Source organism: Phocoena phocoena, chromosome 18 (genome assembly GCF_963924675.1).
Source record: "Phocoena phocoena chromosome 18, mPhoPho1.1, whole genome shotgun sequence".
In the NCBI taxonomy this organism is placed as follows: Eukaryota; Metazoa; Chordata; class Mammalia; order Artiodactyla; family Phocoenidae; genus Phocoena; species Phocoena phocoena.
The window spans coordinates 174,041-201,276 of record NC_089236.1 but is presented as its reverse complement, the minus strand read 5'-3'; the positions used below and the strand labels follow the sequence as shown (position 1 = coordinate 201,276).

Below are 27,236 nucleotides of genomic sequence, written 5' to 3'. Positions count from 1 at the left end.
TTAATAGTACATGTTCTTATCCCACCAGCCTATAGAGGTAGAAAACAGTAAGCTAGAAACTGAGGGGAGTCTGTTGCACTAGACAGAGACCCCCAAATCATACTACTACTTACTTCCAGGGTAGAGTCTGATGGCCAGTTTCCGCACCTCATCATACACCCAGATCAGAACAGCGTGTGGTACAGCCACGAACCAGTACTGAGGCCTGGGAGGGGGCGGAGGGAGGGAGATGAGACCCACGCACCCAGAGGGGGGCCCGCCCCACAAGTGGAGGAGCTTCTCGGTCACTTCCCTGCCTCACTGGAGAGAACGACGCCACTGCGTCACACAGCGTAAAACCACACTGGACTGTGACCACTAGAAACAACGCCTGCCTGGGAAGTGGTCTGCCGGACGAGGGTACAGATGGGATGGTGAGGGATGGAAAACCCACCTCATCTTCTGAAAAAAACTAGCAGGTCAAAGGCTCAGACTGATATAAAACCGGTTTCATTTTACCTCCTTTGAAAGACTTGAGGGGAAAGAGTCTCTGGAACCCTAGTGATTATTTAGGCCGTGACAGCAGATGGCGGCTCACTCCTCCCTCCCCACCGTTGAAGGGAACCTCACCGAAGCATCGTGAAGTTCAGGGCCACGATACTCCCGAGGCCGTAGGAGAGGATTAGCGCGATGATAACCTGCGAGGCAATCCCCACCCAGATGACTTTATTTCTGTAAGACACAAAAGCGAACAGATTCTGAACTCCCAGGCTCAGCCCCACACACCCAGCACAGTCAACGCGTCGTCATCCCGGCAGCAAAGGCCCAGGCTGAACCATGAGGGTGGATGCCGGCCGTACCTGAAGAGACCCTGCTGGAAGATGGAATTCCTCCGGGTTTTCCTGATGATCAGATCTGCTATTTGCTGGATCATGATGCCAACAAAGAATGCTGTGTAGCCCGTCCATTCTAGGTATTTCCTCTGGTAGCTTGTCTGTCAACGGCCAGAGAAAGAGAAGTCCATGAGGGCCAGGATGGAAGCTTCAGGGAGGCATCAGCACACTTCCGTAAGCCTCTACTCTCTCCCCCTCACCAAGACCGAGCGAGGATCCCCTCCTTGTGGTTGGAAAGAAACCTTTCTTGCCTTTAACCGGCTGAGTAGGAAAAGACGCTAACTTAATGGATTTGGCCCAACTGTGACAATGTTGGCTGGTTACTCTTACACACCTATCGCAAAGCTAATGTGAAAAGGTGAGCTCTAGGCACCTAACTCGAGAGGTGAGCTGAGCCCCGACAGAGGCAAACCGCTGTGACCAAGGGGCCCACAAGCCCCGTTAACCGAGAAAGCCGTCACCTGCTTTGTCCCCTCACGGTTCCCAGGAGGACACTGCTGGAGGGCCCGCCCTTACCCATTCTTGTCCATAGCTGTCTTCCAAGTCGTTCACGTAGCCCTTTTCCCACTCCACCCGGAGGTTAAGGAGAGTGCTGGGTCGAAAGCCCTCCTGCGCGTACACGGTGAAATATACAACAAAAGCTCCCAGGGCCTGCATGAGGCCTGAAAGAACAGAAGAGGTTCTGTAATGACTTCAGAATTGCCCCGACCTCATTCTCCTCTGGGTTCCTCCTCACGTCCCAACCCCGCCCCACAAGGCGAAAAGAATTCTCTGGGAGGCCCCTCCTCGCACCAATATGCAGGTAGGAGTACACGGCAAGTGGCTTGTTCACCAGTCTGTCCTTCTTCTTGTGGCGAGGCTTCCTGTTCATAATGTCACTTTCAGCTTTCTCATAAGCCAGGGCGATGGAGGGAATCTAGAGGGAGAGAGACCCCGTGAGGCCCGGCCCTGAAACACTATGACACAAGGGGACAGCAGCTGCATAGCCAGGGGCCGGGGCGTGGCAGTGGGGTTAGGGAACGGGTCTCTCCAGGGTGCAGGCCTCAGGGTGTGTCGTCTGTAGAGAATTTAAGAATCAGTTGGCTTCTGATCATTGCCTTGTGCTTCCAGTTCTAAACAATGCTAGTTATAAAGCGCTTTTCTCTCCTGTCGTCTCCCACTTCGCCCGGCCACTGACCAGTGGTCCTCTCACAGGTCCTCCCCCGCTGGAGGGCAGAGAATCTGCATTTCTAACCAGGTCCCTGGTGATGCCTGGAAGAACCACTAGAGTGGAGAAAATGAGCAAACTTCAACAGCCTGGAAAGTGATCTGACTGCAGGCTCTGGGGCCTCAGCTCCCCACTAACGTAAAGATACCCCCAGCCCCCTGCAGCGTGGAGGGTGCCCTGCAGCTGTCCTATGAGACGAGGGAGGAGGCGGCAACTTGCAGGGCTATGAGTTCTGCTGCTGCCTGTCACCTGTGTAAGCCAGAGCCACGGGAATAACTGCCACAAAGCTTTCTTAAAGGGATTCGTCCGAGAAGGGGAGAGGGTTTAGGTGACGTTACTGTAGGTCAGCGTGCCGCTTTACAGAGTGTTAATCGTGGCTACTTCTTACTGTGTTTGGTGAGGGGCTTCGGGGTCACAGATTCTTTTACTTAACAAGGAGTGGCTGTGGGTTATCACTTCAGCCACTGGGCCCCCAGCAGTACAGGGACTACTTTGATGACATCTGCATCTTCTCAAAAGAAAAGGGAGGCCTGTGAGCTGAAACTGACTAATGGCATGCTTTTTCGGAATGGTGAAGAACTTATATCTTGAAAAGTTCTTATATGGAGCGCAGTGGTTTTAATTTTCAAACATATGACAGATCTCTCTAGTCCTTTGCTCTGAAGTGTGGTTGGTGGACCAGCAAACTCGGCATCACTTAAGAGCTTGTCAGAAATGCAGAACTTCAGGCCCCATCACGTCGAGGTTTGAGAAGCATTGATTTAGTGCATCTCTTGCTCTTGAAGGTAATGACTCTGAAGTTTCCATCACCTGGGGGATTTATCAGACGCTGTTCCCTTTAGGGCTACTTACTATGTCTGTGCCCAAGTCGATGAACAAGATAGTAATGGTGCCAATGGGCAGGGGAAGCCCAGCGATGATGTAGATCAGAAAGGGGCAGAGCTCAGCGATGTTCTTGGTCAGGGTGTATGCGATAGTCTTCTTTAGGTTGTCAAAGATCAGGCGACCTAGGCAAAGACGTTACGTTTCTCCTTATAGGACTCGCTTCTGATTTTGCAGGTGGCCCCAGCCCTCGCTAAGACCCCTTGAGACCCCACTCACCTTCCTCCACCCCTGTGACGATGGACGCGAAGTTGTCATCCAGCAAGACCATGTCGGCTGCACTTTTGGCTGCATCAGAACCCGTTATCCCCATGGCGATCCCGATGTCTGCCTTCTTTAGAGCCGGGGAGTCGTTAACTCCGTCCCCTGTCACAGCGACAATAGCATCCTATGGGGACACCAAGAGGAGGTGAGTGAGCAGCCTGGGCAGGAGACACCCACTCCCTTTGTCTTGAGGCTGCGAGGTCAGCCAGAGGCAAAATGAAGGCCCGCTTTGGGTTTGGGGGGAGAGATTAAGACAGCAAATCCCAGAAGCAAGAGCAACAAGCTCCAAACAAGATGTGTGCGAATAATTAAAACCAATGTGAATCCAAATTGGAAAGGAAGAAGTGACACTGTCACTGTTTGCAGATGACCTGAGACTAAGCAAAGAAAACCCTAGACTCCGCCGGAAAACTATTGGAACTAATAAGCACAAAATTAGCAAATAGAAACCTGCTGCATTTCCATACACTAACAACGCACTCTCAGGAGAAATGAAGAAAACAGTCCCACTCACAATTGCATCAAAAAGAATAAAATACCTAGGGATAAATTTAACTGAGGAGGTAAAAGACCTGTACTCGGAAAACTATAAGACACTGATGAAAGATACTGAAGATGACACAAACAGATAGAAAGAGATACTGTGTTCCTAGATTGGAATAATATTGTTAAAATGACCATACTACCCAAGGCAATCTACAGACTCAATGCCATCTCTATCAAAATATCAATGACATTTTTCACAGAAGTAGAATAAGTAATTATAAAATTTGTATGGAACCATAAAAGACCCCAAATAGACAAAACAATCTTGAGAAAAAACACCAAAGCTGGAGGTATCACACTTCCTGATTTCAAACTATACCACAAAACTACAGTAATCAAAACAGTATGGTAAAACAAACAAACAAACAAACAAAAAAAAACAGTATGGTACTGGCACAAAAAACAGACACATGGATCAATGGAACAGAACAGAGAGCCCAGAAACAAACCCACACTAATGTGCGCAATTAACCTACAACAAATGAGGCAAGAATATACAATGGAGGAAAGACAGCCTCTTTACTATATGATGTTGGGAAAACTGGACAGCTACATGCAGAAGAATGAAACTGGACCACTTTCTCACACCATATACAAAAATAGACTCAAAATGGATCAAAGACTTAAATGTAAATGTAAGATATGAAACCGTAAAACTCCTAGAAGGATACATAGGCAGTACACCTTTGACATCAGTCTTAGCAATATTTTTTTGGATCTCTCTTCTCAGGCAGGGGAAACAAGAGCAAAAGTGAACAAGTGGGACTATATCAAACCAGAAAGCTTTTGCACAGCCAAGGCAATTATCAGCAAAACAAAAAGGCAACCTACTGAATGGGAGAAGATATTTGCAAATGATATATCCAACAAGGGGTTAATATCCAAACTATACAAAGAGCTCATACAACCTGACATTAAAAAATAAACAATCCAATTAAAAACTGGACAGAGAACCTGAATAGACATTTCTCCAAAGAAGATATATAGGTGGCCAACAGGCATATGAAAAGATGCTCCATACCACTAATCATAAGGAAAATGCAAATCAAAGCCACAATGATGTACCATCTCACACCTGTGAGAATGGCTATTATCAAAATGACAACCAGGGACTTCCCTGGCGGTCCAGTGGTTAAGGCTTCGCCTTCCAGTGCATGGGGTGCGGGTTCAATCCCTGGTTGGGGAAGTAAGATCCCACGTGTCTCGTGGCCAAAAAACCAAAACATAAAACAGAAGCAATATTGTAATAAATTTAATAAAGACTTAAAAAAAATACAACCAATAGCAAGTGTTGGCAAGGATATGGAAGAAAGGGAACACCTGTGCACTGTTGATAGGACTGTAAATTGGTGCAGACACTATGGAAACCAGTATGGAGGTTCCTCAGAAATTTAAAGATAGAACTACCAGTGGATCCAGCAATTCCACTTCTGGGTATTTTTCTGAAGAAAACAAAAGCACCAATTAGGTAAGATACATGCACCCCAATGTTCATTGCAGTATTATTTACAATAGTCAAGATATGGAAGGAACCCAAATGCCCATGAATAGGTGAATGGATAAAGAGGATGTGGTGTGTAAATTTGTTACTCCGCCATAAAAAAAAGGAATGAAATCTTGTCAGTTGCAACAATGTGGATGGACCTAGAGGGTGTTATGCTCCACATGACATAAGTCAGAGAAAGACAGATAGCGTATGATTTTACTTATATGTGGAATCTACAAAACAAATGAACAAACATGACAAAACAGAAACAGTCATAGATACAGAGAACAGGTGGTTGCCAGAGGGGAGGGTGGGGGTGTTGAGTGAAACAAGCATGGGGGATGAAGACACACTTTCAGTTACAAAATAAATGAGTTGCAGGGGTGAAATGTACAGCGTGGGAGACACAGTCAACATGTAATATCTTTGTAAGGTGACAGGTGGTAATTGAATTAATTGTTGTGATCATTTTGAATTGTAAAGAAATATCAAATCATTCTGTTGCATACCAGGAACTAACAGTGTTGTAGCTCAGTTATACGTAAAAACAAACAAACAAACAAACACATAAAAAAAGAGATCAGATTTGTGGTTACCAGAGGTGGGGGGGTGAGGGGAGGTGGAATTGGAGGAAGGGGGTCAAAGGTACCAACTCCCAGTTACAAGGAGTACTGGGGATGTAACATACAACATTACAGGAAAGCTGTTGAGAATTCATCCTGAGTCCCCATCACAGGAAAAAAATTTTTTTTCATTTTCTTTAATTTTGTATCTATATGAGACAGCTGTTCATTAAACTTACTGTGGTAATCATTTCATGATATACGCAAGTCAGATCGCTGCACGCCTTAAACTTACACAGTGCTGTGAGTCAATTATATCTCCACAAACCTGGAGGGAGAAAACCCAGTGTGTGTGCAGGCGACAGTGGGTACGCTGTCTTATGGCTTTGCGCTTTCTGTTCTGCGTCCACTCACATCCCCCATAGCTCCAAACTTCCTTGTCGCAAGGCCCTTGGGGAGCCTGCAGCAAGGCCCCAGGGTGAGCAGAGGGTCAGCCCCGACGGGTGGAGATGTGGGGTGGTGAGGATGGGGGCCCAGCGCTCAGCGCTGCATGTCCCCGTGGGATGGTGACAGACCTGGAAGGCTCCCCCAGTGCTGCGTCCACCCACCTGCCTCTGACAGCCCTCCACAATGATCAGCTTCTGCTGGGGGGACGTCCGGGCAAAGACGATCTCTGAGTGGTTGGCCAAGAGCTCGTCCAGCTGCGCCGGGCTCATGTCCTTTAGCTCCATGCCGGTCACCACAGCGGCCTTGGCGTCCCTAGAAGGGCAGAAGGAACTGGCTGAGGCTCAAGGTTGAAACACTGTTCTGGGCGGGAGGTGGGCTGAACTTCTTTGATTTTACCTGGAACCCAAAGTCCTGACACCTAGTCCTCTGGTGGGATAACCGGGTGTGTGAGTACTGGGGATACTTTGGTCTCATTTCAAGACAGTGAACTAAGGCTGACAAATAAGGCATTTCCTTGCGTCACTCAACAGTAGGAAAAAGCCAATTAGCCATTTCCTTCCAGGAATGTGTGAGAGGTGGTACTTCCCGGGGCAATGCTTTACTCAACAAGTAAAAGGAGGGTAAAAAAAACCTGCCTGTTTGTACGTTTTGGGTCCTAGAATCCAGCGTATGCCTAAACACATGGGTAACAATTCTTTACTGTCATTTCCTATTTATAGTGTCTGCTATGCCATGAGCTATGCAGGGAGAAAAGTTTATTGAGGTCTTCTCTGAGGAAAGCTTTTAACTGCTGACTATAAAAGTGAGGTTCTAGAAACTCTGTGCAGATCTGACTGTGCTGTCCCCTGTGCACACTCTCCCGAGGCTTCCGCTGTGCTTTGAGCAGACCCCGGAATCCCTACTCGGTCTGCAGGGCTGGGTGCAGCCCATGCCATCTGTCCCTTCTGACTCTTGCCAGCAGCCCACTAGGCTTCTCAGTTCTGAGCCTCCGGACTCTCCGTGCAAAGGCCTCACACGTCCTGCTACGTCAACTTCCCTTCCCTTGGTGAACACTCCAGCCTTCTAATCTCAGCTTAAACATCCTTAAGTACAAAACACTGCATGCTTTTTCCATTCTTAAAGTTCTGAGCTTTTTTCCTTTTTTTTTAGGTCTGTTCTTTCCTATCGGTGCTAAATATTGGAATTCTAGCACTTGACTCAAACTACAGGTCTTCCTATATTCTGGTAAGAAAATGTATATACATGGGGCTTCCCTGGTGGCACAGTGGTTAAGAATCCGCCTGCCAGTGCAGGGGACACGGGTTGGAGCCCTGGTCTGGGAAGATCCCACACGCCGCGGAGCAACTAAGCCTGTGCGCCACAACTACTGAGCCTGCGCTCTAGAGCCCGCGAGCCACAACTACTGAAGCCCGCACCCCTAGAGCCCGTGCTCTGCAACAAGAGAAGCCACCGCAATGAGAAGCCCACGCACCACAACAAAGAGTAGCCCCTGCTCGCCGCAACCAGAGAAAGCCCGCACTCAGTAACGGAGACCCAATGCAGCCAAAAATAAATAAATAAAAAAGTAAATAAAAAAATTAAAAATATATATATACAAATAAAAGTAAGTTAAGAAAGAAAGGGTGTTTCCTTTCTCCCCAGAGCTGCAAAAAGTGTTATTCTATGATCATGAAGCTGGAGTTGATACAGTGGACAATTGAAAACGTTCACAAAGCATCCACCCCTTTCTCCTGTGTGGTAACTTGTAGGAAAAAGTATAATCCTATTATTTAAAAAATCAAAACAGATAAACAAAAGCTCCAAACCTGTCTTCATAGATGAATGCTATTGACACAAAGGAGCAGTGGAGACCCTTGGACTTCAGATACCGTTGCTGTGCCCAGAGGCCATTCAACTGTTTGGTTGTCTTAACCGGTAATTCGTTGCCCTGGTAGTAATTCACTACCTGACAGCTCTATGTTCCTAAAAGGCATAAATGCTTGGGTAAACTAGAAGAGGCTCTTTGGTTTTTCCCTTTTTTCCCCACATGCATGAAAGTATAATAAAGCCAATGACACTAATTTTCAAACTAAGACTTTGGAGCCTTTGACTCATATAAATGATCAACAGTCCAGGCTCCCACTGCCAGCTCCTTCATCCCTGTGTGTCCTTCACTGAACTTACCACATCACAGTTAATTTATTTTTCTTCCCTTCTGGCTCAATGGAAAGCTCCCCAAATGTGGGGAGAGTGTCTGGTCTGTTTCTGCTATAGCTCCAGTGTCTGGCACAGTGCCTGGTAGACACTAGGCACTCAACAATTATTTGTTGAAAGAATACAGAACAAATGGACAGATGACTGGACTAAAGGATGAACATGATTTAAAGAATTAGGAGACACAAGAAAAACAGTCTTTCCTTACGAAGCTTCCATTCTATTTACTACCAAGTAAAAAGTAAAGAGAAGTATGTTTCCACAGCTACACATTATGAAGCCAATGGAATAAATACGCAAGATGCAGACTGGGAGGGCACATGGAATGCAAAGTGTTCTCAATATTCTTGATTATACAACTGCATCAATGGCTGGTAATTTCCTGTAAAGTCTTTGCTTCAGTTTCTTCACGCTAAGTCAGGCACTTAAGTTTTCAGATCTACTTCATTGGGTTGAAATTTCATACAAGACATGCATACAGGTAACCCTCATGGTATCAGTACCATGCCTGGCACATGTCCGGCGCTCAATCCAATTTTGAGGAAGGAATGGATACATACATTATAGAGTAAAGCAGCCTCGCATAACCCTGAGAGGATATCTGGCAGGAAGGGGTTTGCACCCACAGCATGGCTCTTTAGAGGCAACAGGGCCCCGTGGCTAAGAACCTGAGTTCTGCTGGGTGGGTTCTGAGCTCACCGCTTGTTAACCTGTGCCACAGCAACGTTGAGGCGTTTTGCAATGTCTTCCACCGTCTCACTGTTGGCGGAAATGATACCTACACTCTTGGCAATAGCTTTGGCTGTGATTGGATGATCGCCAGTAACCATGATGATCTAGAACACAAACAGTGAGAAGGGCATGTGGACGGTGAGGGACTCAGGTACCCGAGCAGGGACCACTCTGGCATCGCCTGCTCCACCATGGCCCTGTACAGCACGGCTAGGGGTGACTATGCTTTGCCCTAATGAGCCGTCCTTGATCTTTAGGTCAGAGAAGCAGCTGTCTTTGAAGGGCACACTGATCCCACGAGATCTACCCTTGCTCCTAAGCTTCTTACATTTCCTCCTCTGACATCCAGCCTTTCCTTCGGACATAACTTATCTGTGAAAGGGCTGACAGGATGTCTCCTTGGGTAGCTTCATGACGCTGCACAGCCTTGGGATTTACACGGTAATGGAATTCACATTTTGGCTTTTGTATCAGGAGGGAAATGGAGTATGGAAGCTGGACCTCGAGATTAAGCAATAAAACCTATTACTGTCTATCACAGTCTAGGGCAAGATGTGACCACCTCATGGCACAGGGACACAGCTTTCTGCTCGCTGCAGTTACTCTTGTGGTTTATTCCACACAGACACAATCACTTTGCTTTTATGGGACAGTTACTAAAATCTTAGTACAGTGAAAGTGGAGACTAAAAAAAGGGGAATTATGACATTTAGTTGAAGAGACCTAAATACTGACTCTCCCATGACAAATGTTCCTAGAAAGGGATCCAACATCAATGGAGGACTTGTTAATTCAGGAATGTGTATGTCCCACCTTGATCCCTGCACTCCGGCACTTGGTGACCGCATCAGGGACCGTGGACCGAGGCGGGTCGATCATCGATAAGAGGCCCACAAAACAGAAGTTGGAAGTAGGAAAGTTCATTGTGTCTACATCAAATGAATAGGTTGCTGGAAACTCGTCTGCTGGCAGGTAGAGATGACAGAAACCTGAAATGGGTATAAATTTGGGAGTCAATGAAACTAGGATAAGAAATGACACAAGAAAGAAGGAACAACAACAAAGAAAAAAGAATGAAAGAAAGAAGGAACGTTTTCATACACTCTCAGTCCTTTGTATTTTACCAATACTTTAGAGTTTAACCAGAACTGTTTAATTCCTTCAGTTCCATAACACATGTTGTTTTTAGGAAAGACATGTTTCATCCCAAAATAATTTACTCTGTGCCCATTAGGTTCTCTGTTATGTTCTGGAAACAGAAAGCCCAGAAGTGGACAGCCTTTACTTCTCAAGAGGTTGCAGTTTAGTGGGGGACAGACACAAAGAGATGAAGAGCCCGGAGCGTGGTGAGTACCACAGAGCAGGGCTACGCTCAGCCACCTGAGAACAGGAAAGACTTCACCAAGGAGGTCATGTGAGCTCACTCTTGAGCAAGGAGTCATTGTTTCCCGGGGAAAGAAGGGAGGACAGGCGGTGGGAAGGCCCTTTTCGGCAGAGAAAACAAAATGTGCTCCTGCGTAGACCAGGGAAGGAACTGGGGCGTCAGGGGAAGGGCACGATGTTCAGCCTTTAATCACGTGGGAGGGAAAGGTCAGACGTGAGGGTCCTAGAGCAACTCAGACGGGCAGCAATCCTGCCTTGAAAGGATGCTTGGTGCTGGGGGCGCGCTTCAAGCATTATCAACTCATTTATGTATTTTATTTGCTTTACAGACTCAAATGTCCTTTAGAAACACACATTCCAGATTCCATCTCTACTGGCAAGAGCTCTCACGATGTTTAACGAGCCTTATCGTCAGTATGAACTTCTGCTACCTTGAACCCATCCATCACCCTGTAGTTCAGAGCTGCTGTTTCGTTGGCCCCCGATTCTCCCAGCAGAACATGTCCTGTGATACCCCTTACGTTGCCACTGACAGGCTTCTGCCACGGTGGCCGTGCTTCTAAGGTTCCTTCCACCTCTAACGACACCTTCTCTCAGTTACTGGCAGTACGTTTTCCCTAACTGCTCAGTGGGAAACTTCAACATTTTTTTTTTTTTTCTTTCTTTTTTTTGCGGTACGCGGGCCTCTCACTGCTGTGGCCTCTCCCGTTGCAGAGCACAGGCTCCGAATGCGCAGGCTCAGCGGCCATGGCTCACGGGCCCAGCCTCTCCGCGGCACGTGGGATCTTCCCAGACTGGGGCACGAACCCGTGTCCCCTGCATCGGCAGGCGGACTCTCAACCACTGCGCCACCAGGAAGGCCCCTCAACATTTTTTTAAACTTACTTTTCCCCTCTAATTAGCTGCTAAGTCTTACCAATTCTGCCTCCACAGTCTCTGTATGTGACCTTCACGTTCCCGTTGCCTGGGATCAAATCCCTTTTCGCCTGAGTGAGGGCAGCACCTCCTGCTGAGACCCACTCTGCTCCTGTCCCCGCCAAGAAGGGCGCTGCAAGCCAACCTCCACACGACCCTTCTAGCCCTGTGTCCCAGGACCGTGGTACCTCGTCCACCTGCAGCCTCGACAAGGCGCGTGCCACTCCATCCGTTCCCACCGCTGTGCTCTGGCCCACGAGGTTCCCTCTGCGTGAGTGCGCTCCCTACCTCCCTTCAAGTTCCCTCACTCAAAGTCCAGAATGAAATGCAACCCGTGCCACGGTAACTTCCCAGATTTCCCTGATCTGGAAGGGCCCGCCCCTCACACTATCCATCACAGTGTGTCTTGTACGTTGACCATTCCTTCTTTATGACTCAAGTGGACGCCAGAGCTACTCCGCTACATCACAGGCCCGTCTCCTCGTGTGCCGGAGGCCGGCAGAGAGCCGCGGGCCTCACGGGCGGGATCAGGGCTCTGCTCACCCAGCACGCGCTCCCCCAGGCCGCCCAGCTCCATGTACGCCGTGTGGAAGGCCTTGGCCGTGCTCTTGTCCAGAGGCTGCTCCTGGCCGTTGACCATGATGGTGCTGCACTTCTCCAGGACCCGCTCGGGGGCCCCTTTCATCACCATGAGGAAACGCTTGTCACTGGGGTCGTCTGTCTCGTGTATGGAGAGCTGCGGGGGAAAGGGGTCGAGCATGTTCAGTGTGGCATTGGGCAATGACACCGTCTTTGCTACTAAGGGCCTGAACTGGACACACCTTTAAATGAGCAACACGACAAGATTAAAAACACCCCTTTCTCTGTTGGCTACTGGTTCTTGATTTATAAAGAAGGAGTGTTCTCTGCAGGTGCATCCTGTCCTTTCTACCCAAGCAGTATGCAGAGAGCTAGACTCTGTCCCAGCCCAGGGGAACACCCTGAATTTGAATCAGGGTGTCTCGCGGGGGAAACTCAGCCTGTCTCTCAAACAGAAACTGGCTGCTTTAGGGAGGCCCGATGCGCTGTCGTCCTGTGAAAGCTTCGGCCTTGAACACGATCTCCTGGGGCGACCGTGGGGTCAGAGGGCTGGGAGCCGCCTTGTCTCACCTCCTGCCTTGACTGCCCTCCCTGCAGACCCGAAACGTCCTGCACTCAGTCAGGCACGTGGACAGCGTCACGGCCTGGATGTGACAGAGGACGCGAGGGCTGTGAGGACAGCCTCTCACGCACAGGCCTCTGGGGGGACAGCTAAGTAACAAGAATCACAACTTTACCGTCATTACCCTTTGACCTCACAATTCTACTTCTAGATGTACCCTAATGAGATAATCGGGAAAACTGTGGAAAAATTTATAGACAATAATAAAGTGTCTAAGTCTAGACCTTATTTTATACCAGGTACCCTTCTAAGCCCTGGAAAGAATTTTAGGAAGCTGGAGTGTTTGGGAGAGAATGAGTAAGTTACAAAGAAAAATTCTATCATTTTGGGTCTACCAGTTGATTCTAAACCAGTAGTTTATAGACTTTTGGATATCAGAGATGAGTACAAAAAAAAAAAAAAAAAAGAAAACCATGGAGGGCAAACGTAAGGTTGCAGCTTTTTTCACATTGCCAAGTAGCGACATTAAAAAAACCAACTAACCAAACCAAAAACCTCCGTCTACTGTCACTATCATTTTCTGAAAGGTAGGGCATTTTAACACTTAAAGTAGGAATAATAAATACTTTTACTGTGTATACTGTTCTGAGTGCCCAGAAGTTAAATGGACTCATTTAATTCTCAAAACTATGGCCATGGGTACCATTATTACTGCCTTTTACAAGGGAGGAATCTGAGGTGCAGAGGGTTCAGTGACCGCTAGCAGGGGGCTGAGATGGGACCTGAATTCTGGCCAGCAGGCCCCAGAGTCCCTGCCCTAACCATGCAGGACATAAAGGATAATCTTCTAAATTCAATACTTCCATCTCTATATAAAATTTTATAAAATATTGTCCTAATTTTTCAATTTGCCATAAACTGTGGAAAATATTTTAATGGACCAGTCTCAGTTTGGGGAACTGCTATTCTAAGACTGTCCACTTTGTTTCCTTGGGTTGAACGATGCCCCAGAGACCCTCCAAGGTCATGACACCCAACCACCTTGCTTAGTGCTGAGTGTTGCTCGTGTGTGGATATAAAATGGCACTAATAGCATCCCAGAGGCTCTTTGGCCTCTTCTGAAGGACCCTCTCCTTTCTAGACCAACTCTGGGGAGCCCACTTCTCCCTCAACATTCTGTACACGAGGCCTCACAGCACCCGCTTTTCCTCACATCTCACACGACGAGGAAGCCTTCCCTGGAGGAGACAGAGCCCCGGGGGGACTCTGAGTCTCGTTCATGGTTGGAAGGCCATCCTGCCTAGTCCTAAGAGCATGGTCCCCTGGGTCTGCTGAGTCCTGGCTCTGTCCCTTGCTGGCTATGTCCTGTTTCCTCCTTCTCTACTGCCTAACAGAACTGTTGTGAGAAGTGTGGAAATTAGCACATGGTAGCTATTGTTACAATCATTATTTTAGAATTGCTACTCATTCTATTTTCACTATATTTTTGAACAGAAATCTGATTTCCTCTACATTTTACATCATACATTTTGTTAGTTGTCTGTTTTGCTAACCATGATTTTTTACTGTTCAATCATCCACAAAGATGTTTGCTCCACAGTTATTTTCCAGTCCTAAATTCCTTCCAAAGAAAATGTGTGGGTGGGTGGGACTTCCTGGTGGTGCAGTGGTTAACAATCCACCTGCCAATGCAGGGGACACGGGTTCAAGCCCTGGTCCGGGAAGACCCCACACGCTGCAGAGCAACTAAGCCCGTGTGCCACAACTACTGAGCCTGCGCTCCAGAGCCCGTGAGCCACAACTACTGAGCCCGTGAGCCACAACTACTGAAGCCCGCGTGCCTAGAGCCTGAGCTCCCCAACAAGAGAAGCCACTGCAACGAGAAGCCCACACACCACAATGAAGAGTAGCCCCCGCTCGCTGCCACTAGAGAAAGCCTGTGCACAGCAACGAAGACCCAACGCAGCCAAAAATAAATAAATTAATTTAAAAAAATAAAAGAAAATGTGTGGGTTATCACCAGAAACTTGTACACAAACATGGTTATCCTATTTACATAATTTACTGTTATGCAAAGACCAAGTCACGATGCCCCACTCTCAGCTTTGGAGTCTACAGGGAATCCCACCTGTGCCAGCACCTTGGGCTAGAAACTGTCCTTTGTCCTAACATGACTGCTGGGCACCCCTGGCATGAGGGGTGACAACTAGGCAAGGATCGCCATTCTCTTCCTGAGCCACGGGGGAGAGGAGATCCCTACGTACTGCCTGTGGGGCAGAACGGGAGAGCAGTGTGGCTGGCACTCATTGGTCTTCACAAAGGGCAAGGCTTACCAACATGGCCTGAACTGAACTGCCCAGACTCTGAGCTGCGGTAGAAAAAGCATAGACTCAGGAGTCAGAGGTGTGAAAACTGCTTGTGCCACTTAGATGCTTGTGTGACTCTGTCACCTCAGCGCTTTCTAAGGCCTGTTTCCTCACCCTTCAGTTGGGGTTACTTGGAGCTACCTCACAGGCTTATAATGAGGATTAAATGAGACAAAGCATGTAGAGTGCCTGACACAGAGGAGGGGCAGCGCTGCTTCTCCCCATGCCCCACCCTTCTCTCGTCCTTTGGGATGTGGCCGCTGCCCCTCCCTGGCCAAAGTTACCCAGTGCGGGTGCTGTTGCGTCTGTGTGCATGTGAGTGTGTACGTCACACAGATAGCTCACGCGTGGGAACGGCAGGACCTTCACCGTTCTTTTTCTATACTTACTTCAGGGAAACCTGTTATGGGTTTACCAGACGTCCAGGCCCTGCATCTCTGAGGACTATTTTTGAAGTCAAGTGTCATTCACAATACATATTAACCAAAGGATACTTACACAGGTGGAAATGCTGTTCTAGTGATGATAAAGATTTAGTTGTGACGAAAAACTCACCTGAAATTTGTTGGTCGAGTTAAAAGGTATTTCAGCTACTTTGCGGTTTCTTTTTCTAATTTCCATCACGTTACCCAAAATGACCTCTGAGAATTTCAAAAGAGCAGTTTCTGAGGCATCTCCAACCACAGCTTTCTGCGAATCAAGAGACAAATAGTTGCAGCACATAATCTGGTTCTTCTCTGATCAATTGCAACGAGCCAACACGTAACCTAAGCTTACTATCTCCTGGAGAGAGAAAACAATTACCGCACAGCCAGTGACTGACTTAGGACTGTTAACTGCAGGGCGCCACCTGCTGGCATTAGGGGAGTTCAGAAAAGTAAGAGCTCTGAGAGCAGGAAGTTTTCATGAAAAAAGCAGTTACGAACTAGATCTTGAAAGACAGGTGGGGAGAGTTCCCTGGCGGTCCAGTGGTTAGAACTCCGTGCTTTCACTGCCAGGGCCCGGGTTCAATCCCTGGTCCGGGAACTAAGATCCTGCAAGCCGCAAAAAAAAAAAAAAAAAAAAAAAAAGAGAGAAAGACAGGTGGGTTACCTAAAGAGAGAGGAGCAGAAGAAAGCCTTCTAGAAACCAGAAAGCCGTGAAGGAAGGCACGTGGTGGGGAAACTCTATTGTGAGTGCTGAAGCACAGGTGGACACGGAGAATGTGGCAGATGTAAAGAACCCCAAAAGGCAAGCACTGAGGCCTACACTCGAGAAGCAGAAAATAGAGAGGCATGGGAAGTTTTTGAGCAAAGTTAGATGAAGTAGTCCATCTAACTAATGAAGTATTGAAGGAAAATTAGTGGCATGCAAGAAAGACAGGGGAGGGATAAACCAGAGTCATGGAGCCTGTTAAGAGGCTGGTACAGTTGTTCCGATGAAAGGTATTAGTGATAACAGAAACGTAAAGTTGGATGCTCTGAAACAAGAGTAATAGGCCTTGTTGACTCACTAGACTTTTGGGAAGGAGTAAGTTAAAGATGACTTCCAAAAGGATGACAAGTAAAATGGTTACAGCATAGAAAAATAGAAAATTTGGGATAAGATATTAACTTGGAGCAAGTTTGGGTACAGGTGGAAGGTGACAAGTATAGTATGTTGAGTGTCTAGCCTGCAAAACCTCCAAGTGGAAACACACACAGCGAGCTGGAGATGCATGGAATTTGGGTGAGAAATTAGAACTGGAGATAAGGACTTGAAAGATACAGAGAAGTGATTGGCCAAAAGGAGAATTAATGAGCTGGCTGATAAAGAAAAGCAAACAAAAAATATAAGTAAGAGTCAATGAAGGAAAGAGATGGCAAACAGAAAAGCCAGAACACAGATTCAGTGACGCCTGAGAGGGAGAGGGAGAGGGAGGAAAGGAGGGGAGGAGAGAGACAAGTTTCGTATATTGCAATTATACAAGAGCTCCAGGCAGCCCAGAGGAATACGCTCTAAGACCCCTCCTTCTATTTCTAGCCGATTACATGTTAAACATCAGTGAATGGCATTTATGTAATAAGTAACCTTTGATTATATCTTCTTAGCTGATAAAGAAGTTAGGAAAGTAACTTAAAGGCACATTCATTTTCTGGCAAGAGACAGAATTTTCAAAAGGCCCAAGTGAATATTCTGAGAACTTTTAGATTTCTCCGAGCTAGTTACAGCGAAAAAAGTTTTCTACAGGTCTTGTGATTAGACTTGCTCTTACAGCATAAACCTACTCAGCTGGAGAGATTAAGTCAAGCACCAAATCAGAACAAGAAAGTGCCGTGGCTCTGCCTGTAACTGAGACCGTGTGCAGGGCCTTCACCTTCATGATGGGGACGCTCTCCTGTCCTGGTCTGAACTCAGCACGGTTACACAGCGTTATGATCTTTGACAGGGAGGCCCAGGTTGCAGAGCTTTGATCAAAGACTTGATCTGGAAAGAAGAACAGGGGATGCCAAGGGTGCTGGGCTCGCACCCACGAACAGCACTATTCACCCCAAGGCTGCAGACCAGACCCTCTGCCGAGTCTGCAGTGCAGGGCCAGGCTGGATGCGCCCGGAGACTCACTCGAATGGTCTTCGCTAGTGTCCGCCACGAAGACCTGGTTGTCGAACCACAGATGGGCCACGGTCATCCTGTTCTGGGTTAGGGTCCCCGTCTTGTCTGAGCAGATGATGGAGGTGGAACCAAGGGTCTCCACTGCCTCTAGGCCCTTCACCAGGCAGTTCTTCTTGGCCATTCGTTTTGCTGTCAGTGACAGAGCCACCTAGACGGAGGAGAGAGGGAGAAGCTTGGAGAAAAACCACCCTTTTGAACTCGGGTTCAATAATGTAGAAACAGGTAGAGCTGGACTAGTGTCAGGTATGGTTATAGATGCAGTAAAGCTGCATCAGCCCCAGTGACTGAGAAAGCATGTAAAGCCCTATACATGGACATGCCACAGTCCTTTCTTCTGTTAAATGTGGAACACTCTTTTGTCCCTTTGCTCCTTCAGGAAAATGATCCTAAGGCACCCACAGGTCGCAGAGCCAGGCAAGTCATGTGTAATTACAAAGGGGGCCTTGGCTGTCATTCACAAGCAAGGACGCGTAAGACGGACTTCCACCGCTACTTGCCAAAGGGCTTGTCCCAAAGGGCTACCTTGCTGCTTTGGGGAATCAAGAAGCATCTGTTTCACTTTAAGAGCTCCATATTTAAACATTCTTCCCTCTCTCCGAACCCTGCAGATCTCAAAGGGTTCTGTTTGCCTCCAATTCTGTCAGATTACTCTCTGCTGGAGTCAGAGGAGACCTGGAATCAAAAACTTCTGCCGTTGCTCAGGATGGCACCAGGCCACCTTCACACAGGACTGAAGATACGAAGCCCCCTTCCCTGCCCGTGGGGCCCGCACCGCAGAGAAGGGCCTTGTTCAAGGGTGAGCTAAGCAGGGAGAACCAAAGCTGAACCTGGACGTAAGCACAGGAAGGGGCTGGGCTGCTGCGGGAACACACGGAAGGCATTTGTGTGTGTCCGTGGGAGTCTGAGAGGGAAGAGGAGCGAGGTGAAAAGGGTGCTCAAGTCCCTCAGCTGTAGAAACTGCCAAAGGAGTCTGTTGGTTTGTTTTCCTTTTAAGAACGGTGGAAATGTGGGGGGAGGTATCCGGCTTCTAGAAAATCTGTAAATGGTGGTTCAAGACTGTCTTATCTAGATCTTAAGGGATTTGCAGACAGATCTCCTGAAAATGAAAATATAAGTTTTCAAGGACATTGCATTCAAATATTAACAAATCACAATTCTTTTTGTCCCTCTAAGAAACAGTCTGTTCAGAATGTACCACGGTTGCCCCTGACGGAGCAGACTCAGCTGTGGTGGGCGCTCACCCAGCACGGCAGGATGGCACGTGAGCGGGGTCAGCGTACGACCACTAGCAGTGCAGACTCACAGTGACAGTGGCCAGGAGACCCTCAGGCACGTTGGCCACAATGATGCCAATGAGGAAGATGATGGAGTCCAGGACATGATACTTCATGGACACTGCGATGATGAAGAAAAGGACGCCGATGGAGACTGCCACTCCTGCCACAATGTGAACAAAGTGCTCGATCTCGATGCCAATGGGCGTCTTCGAGTTCTGGACTCCTGAAGCCAGCGAGGCGATCTGCCCAATGACGGTGCGGTCACCCGTGTTGATGACCATGCCAGTCGCTGTGCCTGCGGGTGGAGCAGACATTTTATTCTAGGGGTCCTCAGCTAGGAGGGACCACAGTCTCACGGACCTCTCTTTGGTGGCTTACGTGGCCAGTCAGCTCATGACATTACTAAGGCCAAACACCAGCTCTCTAGGTTCTCCAATTCCACGTTTTCTCTTGGAGAAGCTTTGCAGCAAGTGATGGTAAAGAGAGGAAAACAAAGCCTGAAGACAGAGAAGCGCTACGAGCGGAACATGCGGTCCTGCGAGCAGCTGGACTTACCTTCCAGACAGGTTGTGGAGAAGAAGCTGATATTCTTTGTCTCCAGGGGGTTGTCATGGGTGAACTCAGAGGAGCGGGGCTGGGGCTCAGACTCCCCGGTGAGAGATGAGTTGTCTACCTAGAAGTTTTGAAACAAGTTCAGGGTCAGGCACCTTGTCCCGTCCCCAGTTACGCCGAGACCTGGAAGGACCATAGCAAGCCAGCTGGTCGTGAGCACGATCCTTGGGGTGCCTGTGACGCTCACCTTACACCCCTGAGCAGACAGCACCCTGATGTCCGCGGGGATCTGGTCTCCTCCTTTAATCTCCACTATATCCCCCACCACCAGCTGGTCTGCAGGAACTGTCTTCTTCTCTGAATCTCGAACGACAAGAGCTTGCTGCGAAGGAAAACCATGACCCAGGCCTCAGATTCCCTCCTGGAATGTGATGGCAGTCCTGCACCCTCCCCAGACCTCGGGAAGGGAGGCACTAGGACCCACAGCTGTCAGAAGAGCAGAAAATGAAACAAAGACTTTTACTTGGGGCCTAGAGACCCCAAGAACTATTGTTTCTTGAGAAGGAGCTCATGGAGATATTCTTGGACCCAGAAAATTCTGCCATGGGAGGGTACGGCAAAGCGACAGCCCTGAGCCTGGCGGGAAGGGAGACCATTAAGGATGAACGATCCTGCTGGGAGGTCCAGGAAGACTCCTGAAGGTTGAGCCAAAGGGTTTAACAATCTTGCTCAGGTCGGGAAAACTTTAATGGCGTGAGAGAAGAGTCTCCACTTCCTAGCACAGAAGATCCCACCCAGAGTCCCCTCTATCCAGCAGCTCTGCAGACCAGCGAGGGTGCGGTTTTCCTGCCGCGCTGACAGCAGTGCACGGTCTCCCTAGAGGACCCCTCCTGGGTTCCTGTGGGCGGAGGGACGGGGCCTCCCATACTGAGAGCACATGCGGGCAGGCTGAGAAATGGGAGCAAAGAGGGTGACACTTAAAGAATCCCAGGTTGGCCTCCTTGGTTCCCGCTCAGAACCCCCTGGACTGCTTTTGTCTAAACAGTTCACCAGCGCTGAGGAGAAACCACAGGAGATGCTGTGCAACGACTCATGCTCCTGCCCCACTTTGCTCCCGACTAAGCGCTTTTCTCCATTTTATCTCGCTGATCATCTCAAAACCCTGGGAGGAAACAGGGGCTCCACAGAGATTAGGTCACTTTGCAGGCAGCAGGGAGGGGGCCCAGGCCTCCAAGCTCTTCCACTCCCCCAGCCTGATGCTCGCTCATCTCAAGTCTCGCAGACACCACAGTGGGTGCCGCACCCACCTGTGGGATCATCTGGCGGAAGCTGGCCATGATGTTGGTGCTTTTCGCCTCTTGGTAATAGGCAAACACCCCGGTTAAAATAACCACCAGGGCAAGCACGGAGCCCAGGTACACCTGGGAGAGGGGGACAGGCATCGATCAGAAAAACAAGCGTCAGGAATGAGCCGGAGCCTAGGGCCAGGGTGCTCCATGGCCAGCGAGAGACATGGCAGTAGTGTCCTGGTGTAAATTGCAGGCCACACCATTTACGCACTTGAAGTATGTAACTAAGTGATCGTTACTAAGGTACACAGTTGTGCGACAGTCACCATGATCCATCATCCCAGTAAGTCCCCTTGAGCCCACTGGCCATCACTCCCCACTCCAGCCCAGCCCTGGCAGCCCCGACGGGTCTGCTTTCTGAATCCAGGGCGGGTCTGCTCTGAACATTTCACATCAATGGAACCGTGTAGCATGCGGCCCTTCTCATCTGGCTTCCTCCTCTCAGCATCGTGTCGGCCAATACAGTTTTGTGTTTCAGTCCTCTGTGATCAGCAGGCACAGAAGCTCTCCACGGCAGAGGGAGAGAATTCGCTTTGAGGAGAGGAAGCCCCAAAGCGCTTCACGTGGATATGGACCCTTTTTCTCCACGTAGGAACTTCTGTGTTTCTCTCTCTCTCTTAAAAATCCATGCTCACACTGCCTCTGAGACACCAGAACGTCAGATATAATTTCTGTTTTACACTTTGGAAAATGACTGATTTTCTCAAACTCACGTGGTGACTGATCAGTGGTGGACCCCTGACCCCAGCCCAGTGCTCTGCCCTTGCGTTACGGTGCTGACTCCTCACCGCCCCCCGCCCCGTTACCACCAAACCCAGGAGGAGCCCCAGGGCCTCACGCTGTCCAGGGAGGAGGACTTATCGTTGGAGTACTGAATCCCATATGCGATCCAGCACAGGACGGCTCCTATCCACAGGAGGATGGAGAACCCCCCCACCATCTGCTTGAGGAACTTGATAATCTTCGGGGTTTCCTTGGGGGGGGTGAGTGTGTTGGGCCCATCCCGAGCCAGGAGCTCAGCAGCCCGGGTGCTGGAGAGACCCTGAGAAAGCAGAGCCAAAAGAAACAGAAATCAGACGTTTCTCCCCCGTTGGGCTGGATGTCACATTTCTGCAGAGGGTGGGTAGCGGTTACTATGTCCCAACTCAATCACTGCGCCACCCAGGGAGCCTCGCCTGTCAGACTCCGCCATTCCCTCAGCATGCCCTTCGGCCTCTCACATGCCGTCTCGCAGAGCAGCATGGCTGCTGAGCGCTTTCCTACACGTCTGCCTCCCCCGCCCACTGCGAACTCCTGAAACCCAGGCATCGCCTGGTCCTCACACTGCAGGTATTCTTGTTGACTTGAACAGGTGCACCCAAATCTCCTGATGTTAAGACACCAAAACTTTTGAGATTTGAATTCACGGAAGGAAGCCCTACTTCTGCGGTGGGAGATTTTATGAGGCACATGGTGTGCCCTGCAGCCTTGTCCCTTTCTGGAGGAGGCCTTGATAAGACCCTAATACGTCCTGGGCACAGGGTTTAAAAGCAACCCCTGATCGTGACAACGAGGAAGCATCCAAACCTTCCTGGGGTCACCACAGCTTCACTGCGGTCACAGTCAAAGAACTGCCTGTGACCAAGCACACAGCTCAACGGAGGGCTTGGCCAGGGCGGTTCAGACGAGCCAGCTCCCGCGGGGAACCAGCGCTGTCTCGCATGGTGGGCATATGGGTGGCTGGCATTCTCAGAGTCGCAGCTTTGGGTCACTCATTCTTTTCCGCAAACCCTGAGCATAGTCCTGGGATTCTCTCCCCATCACTGGTTCTCCGGCGACTTACCGTAATGATGTTTGTCCCGTATTTTGTTTCCAATTCCTCCTCGCTGAGCTTGTGATCGTCCTGAAGCCCGTGAAAAGAGAACCAGAGCGAATTAGATCATCCCAAGGCTCAAACCCTCGGCCTCGGCAAGTGCGTGGAAGCTGGGAGTAGCGCTGAGGAAGGCAGAGCGGCCAGGGAATGTGGGATGAAGAGAAGGAACCTTTGTCCCAGGGGCTACTGCGGCCAGAGAAGAGAACCTCGCTGCAGGACAGGTCACTGGCCAGGGGATTTTCTGGCCACCTCTGAACAGTTCAGACTTAACTTGCCATTTACCACAGAGCAGCTGTCCTTAGTTTTTCTGAGCAAAGCAATGCATTTCACCTCAGTCTGGTCTCCAGCACATGCAAATCCTAGCACACCTGTTGTCCAGGCACCAGTGATCTGGACACTTAACTCAGACCTGAACTGTGGGATCCATGGAGGGCTGTGAGTAGTGCCAAACCATTTCATGTCCTGACTGTTACCAATGCGGCCCTCACTGGGCAGGCGGTCTGGTACAGAGAAGCATGCCTTTCCTTATTCCAGTACTTGAGACTCAGTTCACTGTCAGAGAAGCCCCCAGATTAAAAACCTGCCAAATAAATACCGGCCGGGGGGGGGGGGCACACTTGCTAATTTTGCCACAGAATCATTAGGCTAAAGCAGAGTCTCGGAACCTTGGCATTATCGACATTTGGGGCCAATAATTCTGTTGTGGAGGCTTCTAGCCACCAGTGCCCTCCCTTAAGAAGTGATGACCATAAATGTCTCCAGACATTGCTGAATCTTCCCTGGGGAGCAAAGTCCCCCTCTCCTCTCCCTTTGAGAATCTCTGGGCTAAAGGACTAGAAGCCTCTTCCTGTGGCAGAAAACCCCGGGCTAAGTCTTCCTCACCCCACCTAGAAAACCCAGCATTCAGGATTCTAGAACTCTGATTGTCTGAAACAAAAATTTATACTGTGACTGGTACCAGAACCATCTCTTTTCTCAAGTATATGCAAAAAAGTTTCATGTTACAAAAGAGCTTTTTTTTTTTTTTGCGGTACGCGGGCCTCTCACTGTTGTGGCCTCTCCCGTTGCGGAGCACAGGCTCCGGGATGCGCAGGTTCAGTGGCCATAGCTCACGGGCCTAGCCGCTCCGCGGCCCAGACCGGGGTGCGAACCCGTGTCCCTTGCATCGGCAGGCGGACTCTCAACCACTGCGCCACCAGGGAAGCCCGCGAAAGAGGCTTGATCTGCCTTGCTCGTTTGTTCATTGTACCAATATCAACTGAATGTGGTACTGCCGGGGAGTCAAAGGATTAAGACACAGTTCTGTGTGCAGTACACCAAGTCCTGGGCAGAGAAAAGTTAAAGGATGATTAGAGCCATTGGTTTCATGGATGGACCTCAGATTTTGAGGGGCTGTACTGCACTATCGTCTCCTGCTAGCCCGGCTCTGGGGATGAGAGCAGGCCAGGGTGCGGGAGTGAACTCTGCTGGAACAGCACAGGGCAGCACCAGGTGGCCCAGGCTTGAGTCACTGTCTGCCTGCGTCTTCAGAAGCCGGGGATGTTAGAGTTCTCATCAAGGTTCTAACCTGCTGGAGGGGTCGGGTTGCAAGGGCATCCAAGTACGCAGTCACGAGTTATAGGACTCTTGTGAGAAGGTTGTGAAAAGGGAGGGAAAGAAAGATGTATCTCAGCAAGGAAGCAAGGGGACACTTTGGCCAATACTATGGAAATTATTTTTCTGTATTATACATCTTCACAAAATGCTCCAATCTCAAGGGAGGTTCTCATTGTAATTTACAGGCATATGATACAATGGATATATATTCATGTTGTAATTAGCAATTTCAAGTAAGACTAGTTATGTCTTCACCCTAACTGCTAGAGATACGTAGGAAATAAGAATGACTATCTCAGTCTTTCTCCTGCTTTCTCTGTAACCCTCTTAACAACTCTAAGAGGGAGGTACCATTTTTAATTCCAATTTTTCACAACAGGGAACTGAATTTCAGTCAAACTGGGATTTCAGTTCAGGTCAGTCCAGTTCCAGGGCTGTGGTCTTAAGTGTCATCAGAAGATACATGGACAAATGCCTAGTGGTGTGTGCTGTTGAATGCGCTCTCCAGGAAAAATAAATAAAGAGCTCCGATTTGTAGCATTTACTGATTGCTCAGCCCAGTCACACTTCACGCTACTAATACAGTATGAGTCAGCTTGCCGAATTCCTGAGTGTTTAACAATTGGCTCTGGAGCACACATAAGCACACACTACTACCAGCTGCTCAAAGAATCACAGCTTTAAGGTCTGCAGTGAAGTGCAGGGACAATCTAGCATAATCTCAAACTCACGTAGAAGTTTCCCCTTTGGCATTCCTGAGATGCGGTGTCACATTTCAGTCCCAGGGCAGCTCTTTTCCAGGGCAGCCAGCTTTACTAGAAACAGGGTTGCACGTCCACAAAACACTTCCATTAAGAACACTCTCACTCTTATCTCACTTTTCTCCTGACAGACCCACAAAAATTGTTTATTTCCCATTTTACCTAAAGAAAACGGAGCTTCAGCAAAGCTAAGTAGTTTGCTCCCAGTCACAGATCAGCCACGAGAACTGGACCTCAGCTGAGCCTAAGGTTGTCTGAAGCCAAGCCCAACTCTCTTACAGCTGAAATTCTTTCTCGTGGGGCAAATATACCCAGAAACCTAGCAAGCGTAGTGCTTTTGGTTTTCCTCCGGGGTGGTTCTGCCTCAAATAGTTCAATCTTATCCCCTAAAATGTGGCAGCTGGCTGCTTGTATCATCTCGGCGAAGCCACCAGGAAGGAGAGCGGTCTGGGCCTTCCATGCCTGTGGGGACTGGAGTCAGAGACTCCCTCTGAGTGAGTCCCACCTGGGCGCGCCTACAGCCTGAACGCAGGGAGCCTTCAGAGGCCTGACCCCTGGGCAGATATTATCACACCATTGTTTTTTTAAAAAAAACAAGAAAACAAGTCTCAGGGCTTTTCAAACTCTTGAGACCTAATTTTCTTCTGTGGGAGGTGGGTTATAGGGGCGAGCTCTCAGCGGGGAGGGCAGTGCTCAGGGGCACCCGGTTGGCTCAACTGACCAGATCGAGTTCTTTCTTAAGCTCTTCTTTCGGCTGATGCGTTTTGCGTTCCAAGCAGTCCTTTTTCAGGCCCCCGTACTTCTTGTCATGCCCCTTGTCCGTTTTCTCAATGTCTCCGCTTCCGCTGAGCTCCACAGAGTAAATTTCTGTTTTCTGAAAGAGAAGCAGAGGTGCGGTGCTGGCCCGAGGTGGGTTTTCCGAAGCGGAGCTGAGGCCTCCCCGGCGGCACCTGCAGGGAAGACGCGCCGCCCTCCCTCCGGCCCCTCCTCCCGGGAGCTGCTCCCTCCCCGCCCGGCGAACAGCGCCCCCCGCGCCCTCTCCCTCCTCTGCTCCGGGGTGGAGGGCTGGCTGGTCGCGCGCAGGGCTGGGCAAGTTATTTCCCCGGCTCGAGACAAGATCCCCCAGGAGGGCGGGGTCTCCCTCGTGCCTGGTCCCCAAGGCACACGCCAGCGCGCCGTTCCTCGGCGGGGGCGCCCACTGAACTCCTGGGCCTCAGAGGCCGGGGCGGCTTCAGGACCACAGCGCACCGGTGGAGTCCCCAGCCCCGCGCCGCCTGCGAATCAGGACCCCCGCGGCCCCTGCCCCGCGTCTGGCTTCGCGTCTTCACGCCGGCAGCCCTGGGTCTCCGCGCAGCGGAGGGAGACGCGCGGAGCCCGCCCGCCCTCTCCTGCCGCCCCGCGCGTTCGCGCCCCGGCTGCACGCACCGGCCTCATGGCTCGGGCTGGGGCCCCGGGGGGCGGGCGGGGGCCGAGGCCGGCGGCGCGCTCCCTGCTCCTGCGGCAGCCGAGCGCCTGCCTGTCCGGCTCGGGCGGCGGTGCGGCCTTAAATGGGCGGCCCGCCCCTCCCCGCCCCTCCAGCGGGCTGCGCGTCCGGCGAGCTTGGGCCGGGTGGGCAGTGCGGTCCCGCGCCCCGACCTGCCGTGCGCCCCGCCCAGAGGAGAGCCCCCGCCCACCCTTCTCTTCGAGACCTCATTGCTCGTCGGTGGGGATTGCAGCTCCCGGTGTCCCGGCAGTAAGAAGCCCCGGATGATCGGAGAATCGGCTTCAGGGGACGGTGATGGGGTCAGAGCGAACCGGGGGATAACCTGGAGACCCCCCGAGGGGCAGCTCCGTTCCTCTGCAGGGTCCAGACGGGGATGGAGGCGCTGTGAGGCCCGAGGGCTCCGGACGAGGCGCCCCGTGGGGATGGAGCCTCCCCTCCTCCGCAAGGGCTGCCCCACAGTCGCCATCACCCCCCTTCCCTTCTTCCCGAAAGGGCAGCGTTTGAACTCAAATCCCACCCCCAACCCCCCACTCCCCCCGCCCCCGTGCAGCAGGGCAACAGCAGTGAGTCACCGAGTCCTAAGGGACGGGAAGACTCCGGCGACATCTGGTTACAGATACACATCACAGGTTCTCCAGCGTCGCAGCTCAAGCAGCAGCGTACTCCTGGGGAGGTCTGTGTAAGGAGATACAAACTTGGTGTGAAATGTATTCCCGCTTTGCTGGGAATCCGGGAGAA

The 27,236-nt window shown here is 50.1% G+C and overlaps 1 protein-coding gene across 1 annotated transcript; it reads right to left on the bottom strand.

Annotated features, from left to right (window-relative positions):
- ATP12A (ATPase H+/K+ transporting non-gastric alpha2 subunit) lies at window positions 1-26,964 on the bottom strand. Its single transcript, XM_065896315.1, has 23 exons — window positions 26,651-26,964; window positions 25,737-25,965; window positions 22,629-22,688; window positions 21,645-21,848; window positions 20,765-20,878; window positions 19,705-19,839; window positions 19,461-19,578; window positions 18,932-19,200; window positions 17,578-17,776; window positions 17,333-17,442; window positions 15,553-15,687; window positions 12,034-12,226; window positions 10,006-10,181; window positions 9,160-9,296; window positions 6,429-6,579; window positions 3,181-3,349; window positions 2,932-3,086; window positions 1,665-1,788; window positions 1,389-1,534; window positions 840-973; window positions 610-711; window positions 114-205; window positions 1-29 (listed from the first exon to the last, which is right to left on the bottom strand). The coding sequence occupies exons 1-23, from the start codon at window positions 26,962-26,964 to the stop codon at window positions 1-3; spliced, it is 3,495 nt and encodes a 1,164-aa protein (XP_065752387.1).
- Between the last annotated feature and the right edge of the window lie 272 nt (window positions 26,965-27,236).

What these genes read in the sequence shown, in the direction of transcription:
- ATP12A (XM_065896315.1), bottom strand. Translation starts at nt 26,964, where the DNA reads ATGGCGACTGTGGGGCAGCCCTTGCGGAGGAGGGGAGGCTCCATCCCC. An exon ending in AGTCCTCCTCCCTGGACAGC is followed by an intron (nt 20,879 to 21,644) that starts GTGAGGCCCTGG and finishes CCCCTCTCCCAG; the next exon opens with GTGTACCTGGGCTCCGTGCT. An exon ending in CACTAGCGAAGACCATTCGA is followed by an intron (nt 17,443 to 17,577) that starts GTGAGTCTCCGG and finishes TCTTCTTTCCAG; the next exon opens with ATCAAGTCTTTGATCAAAGC.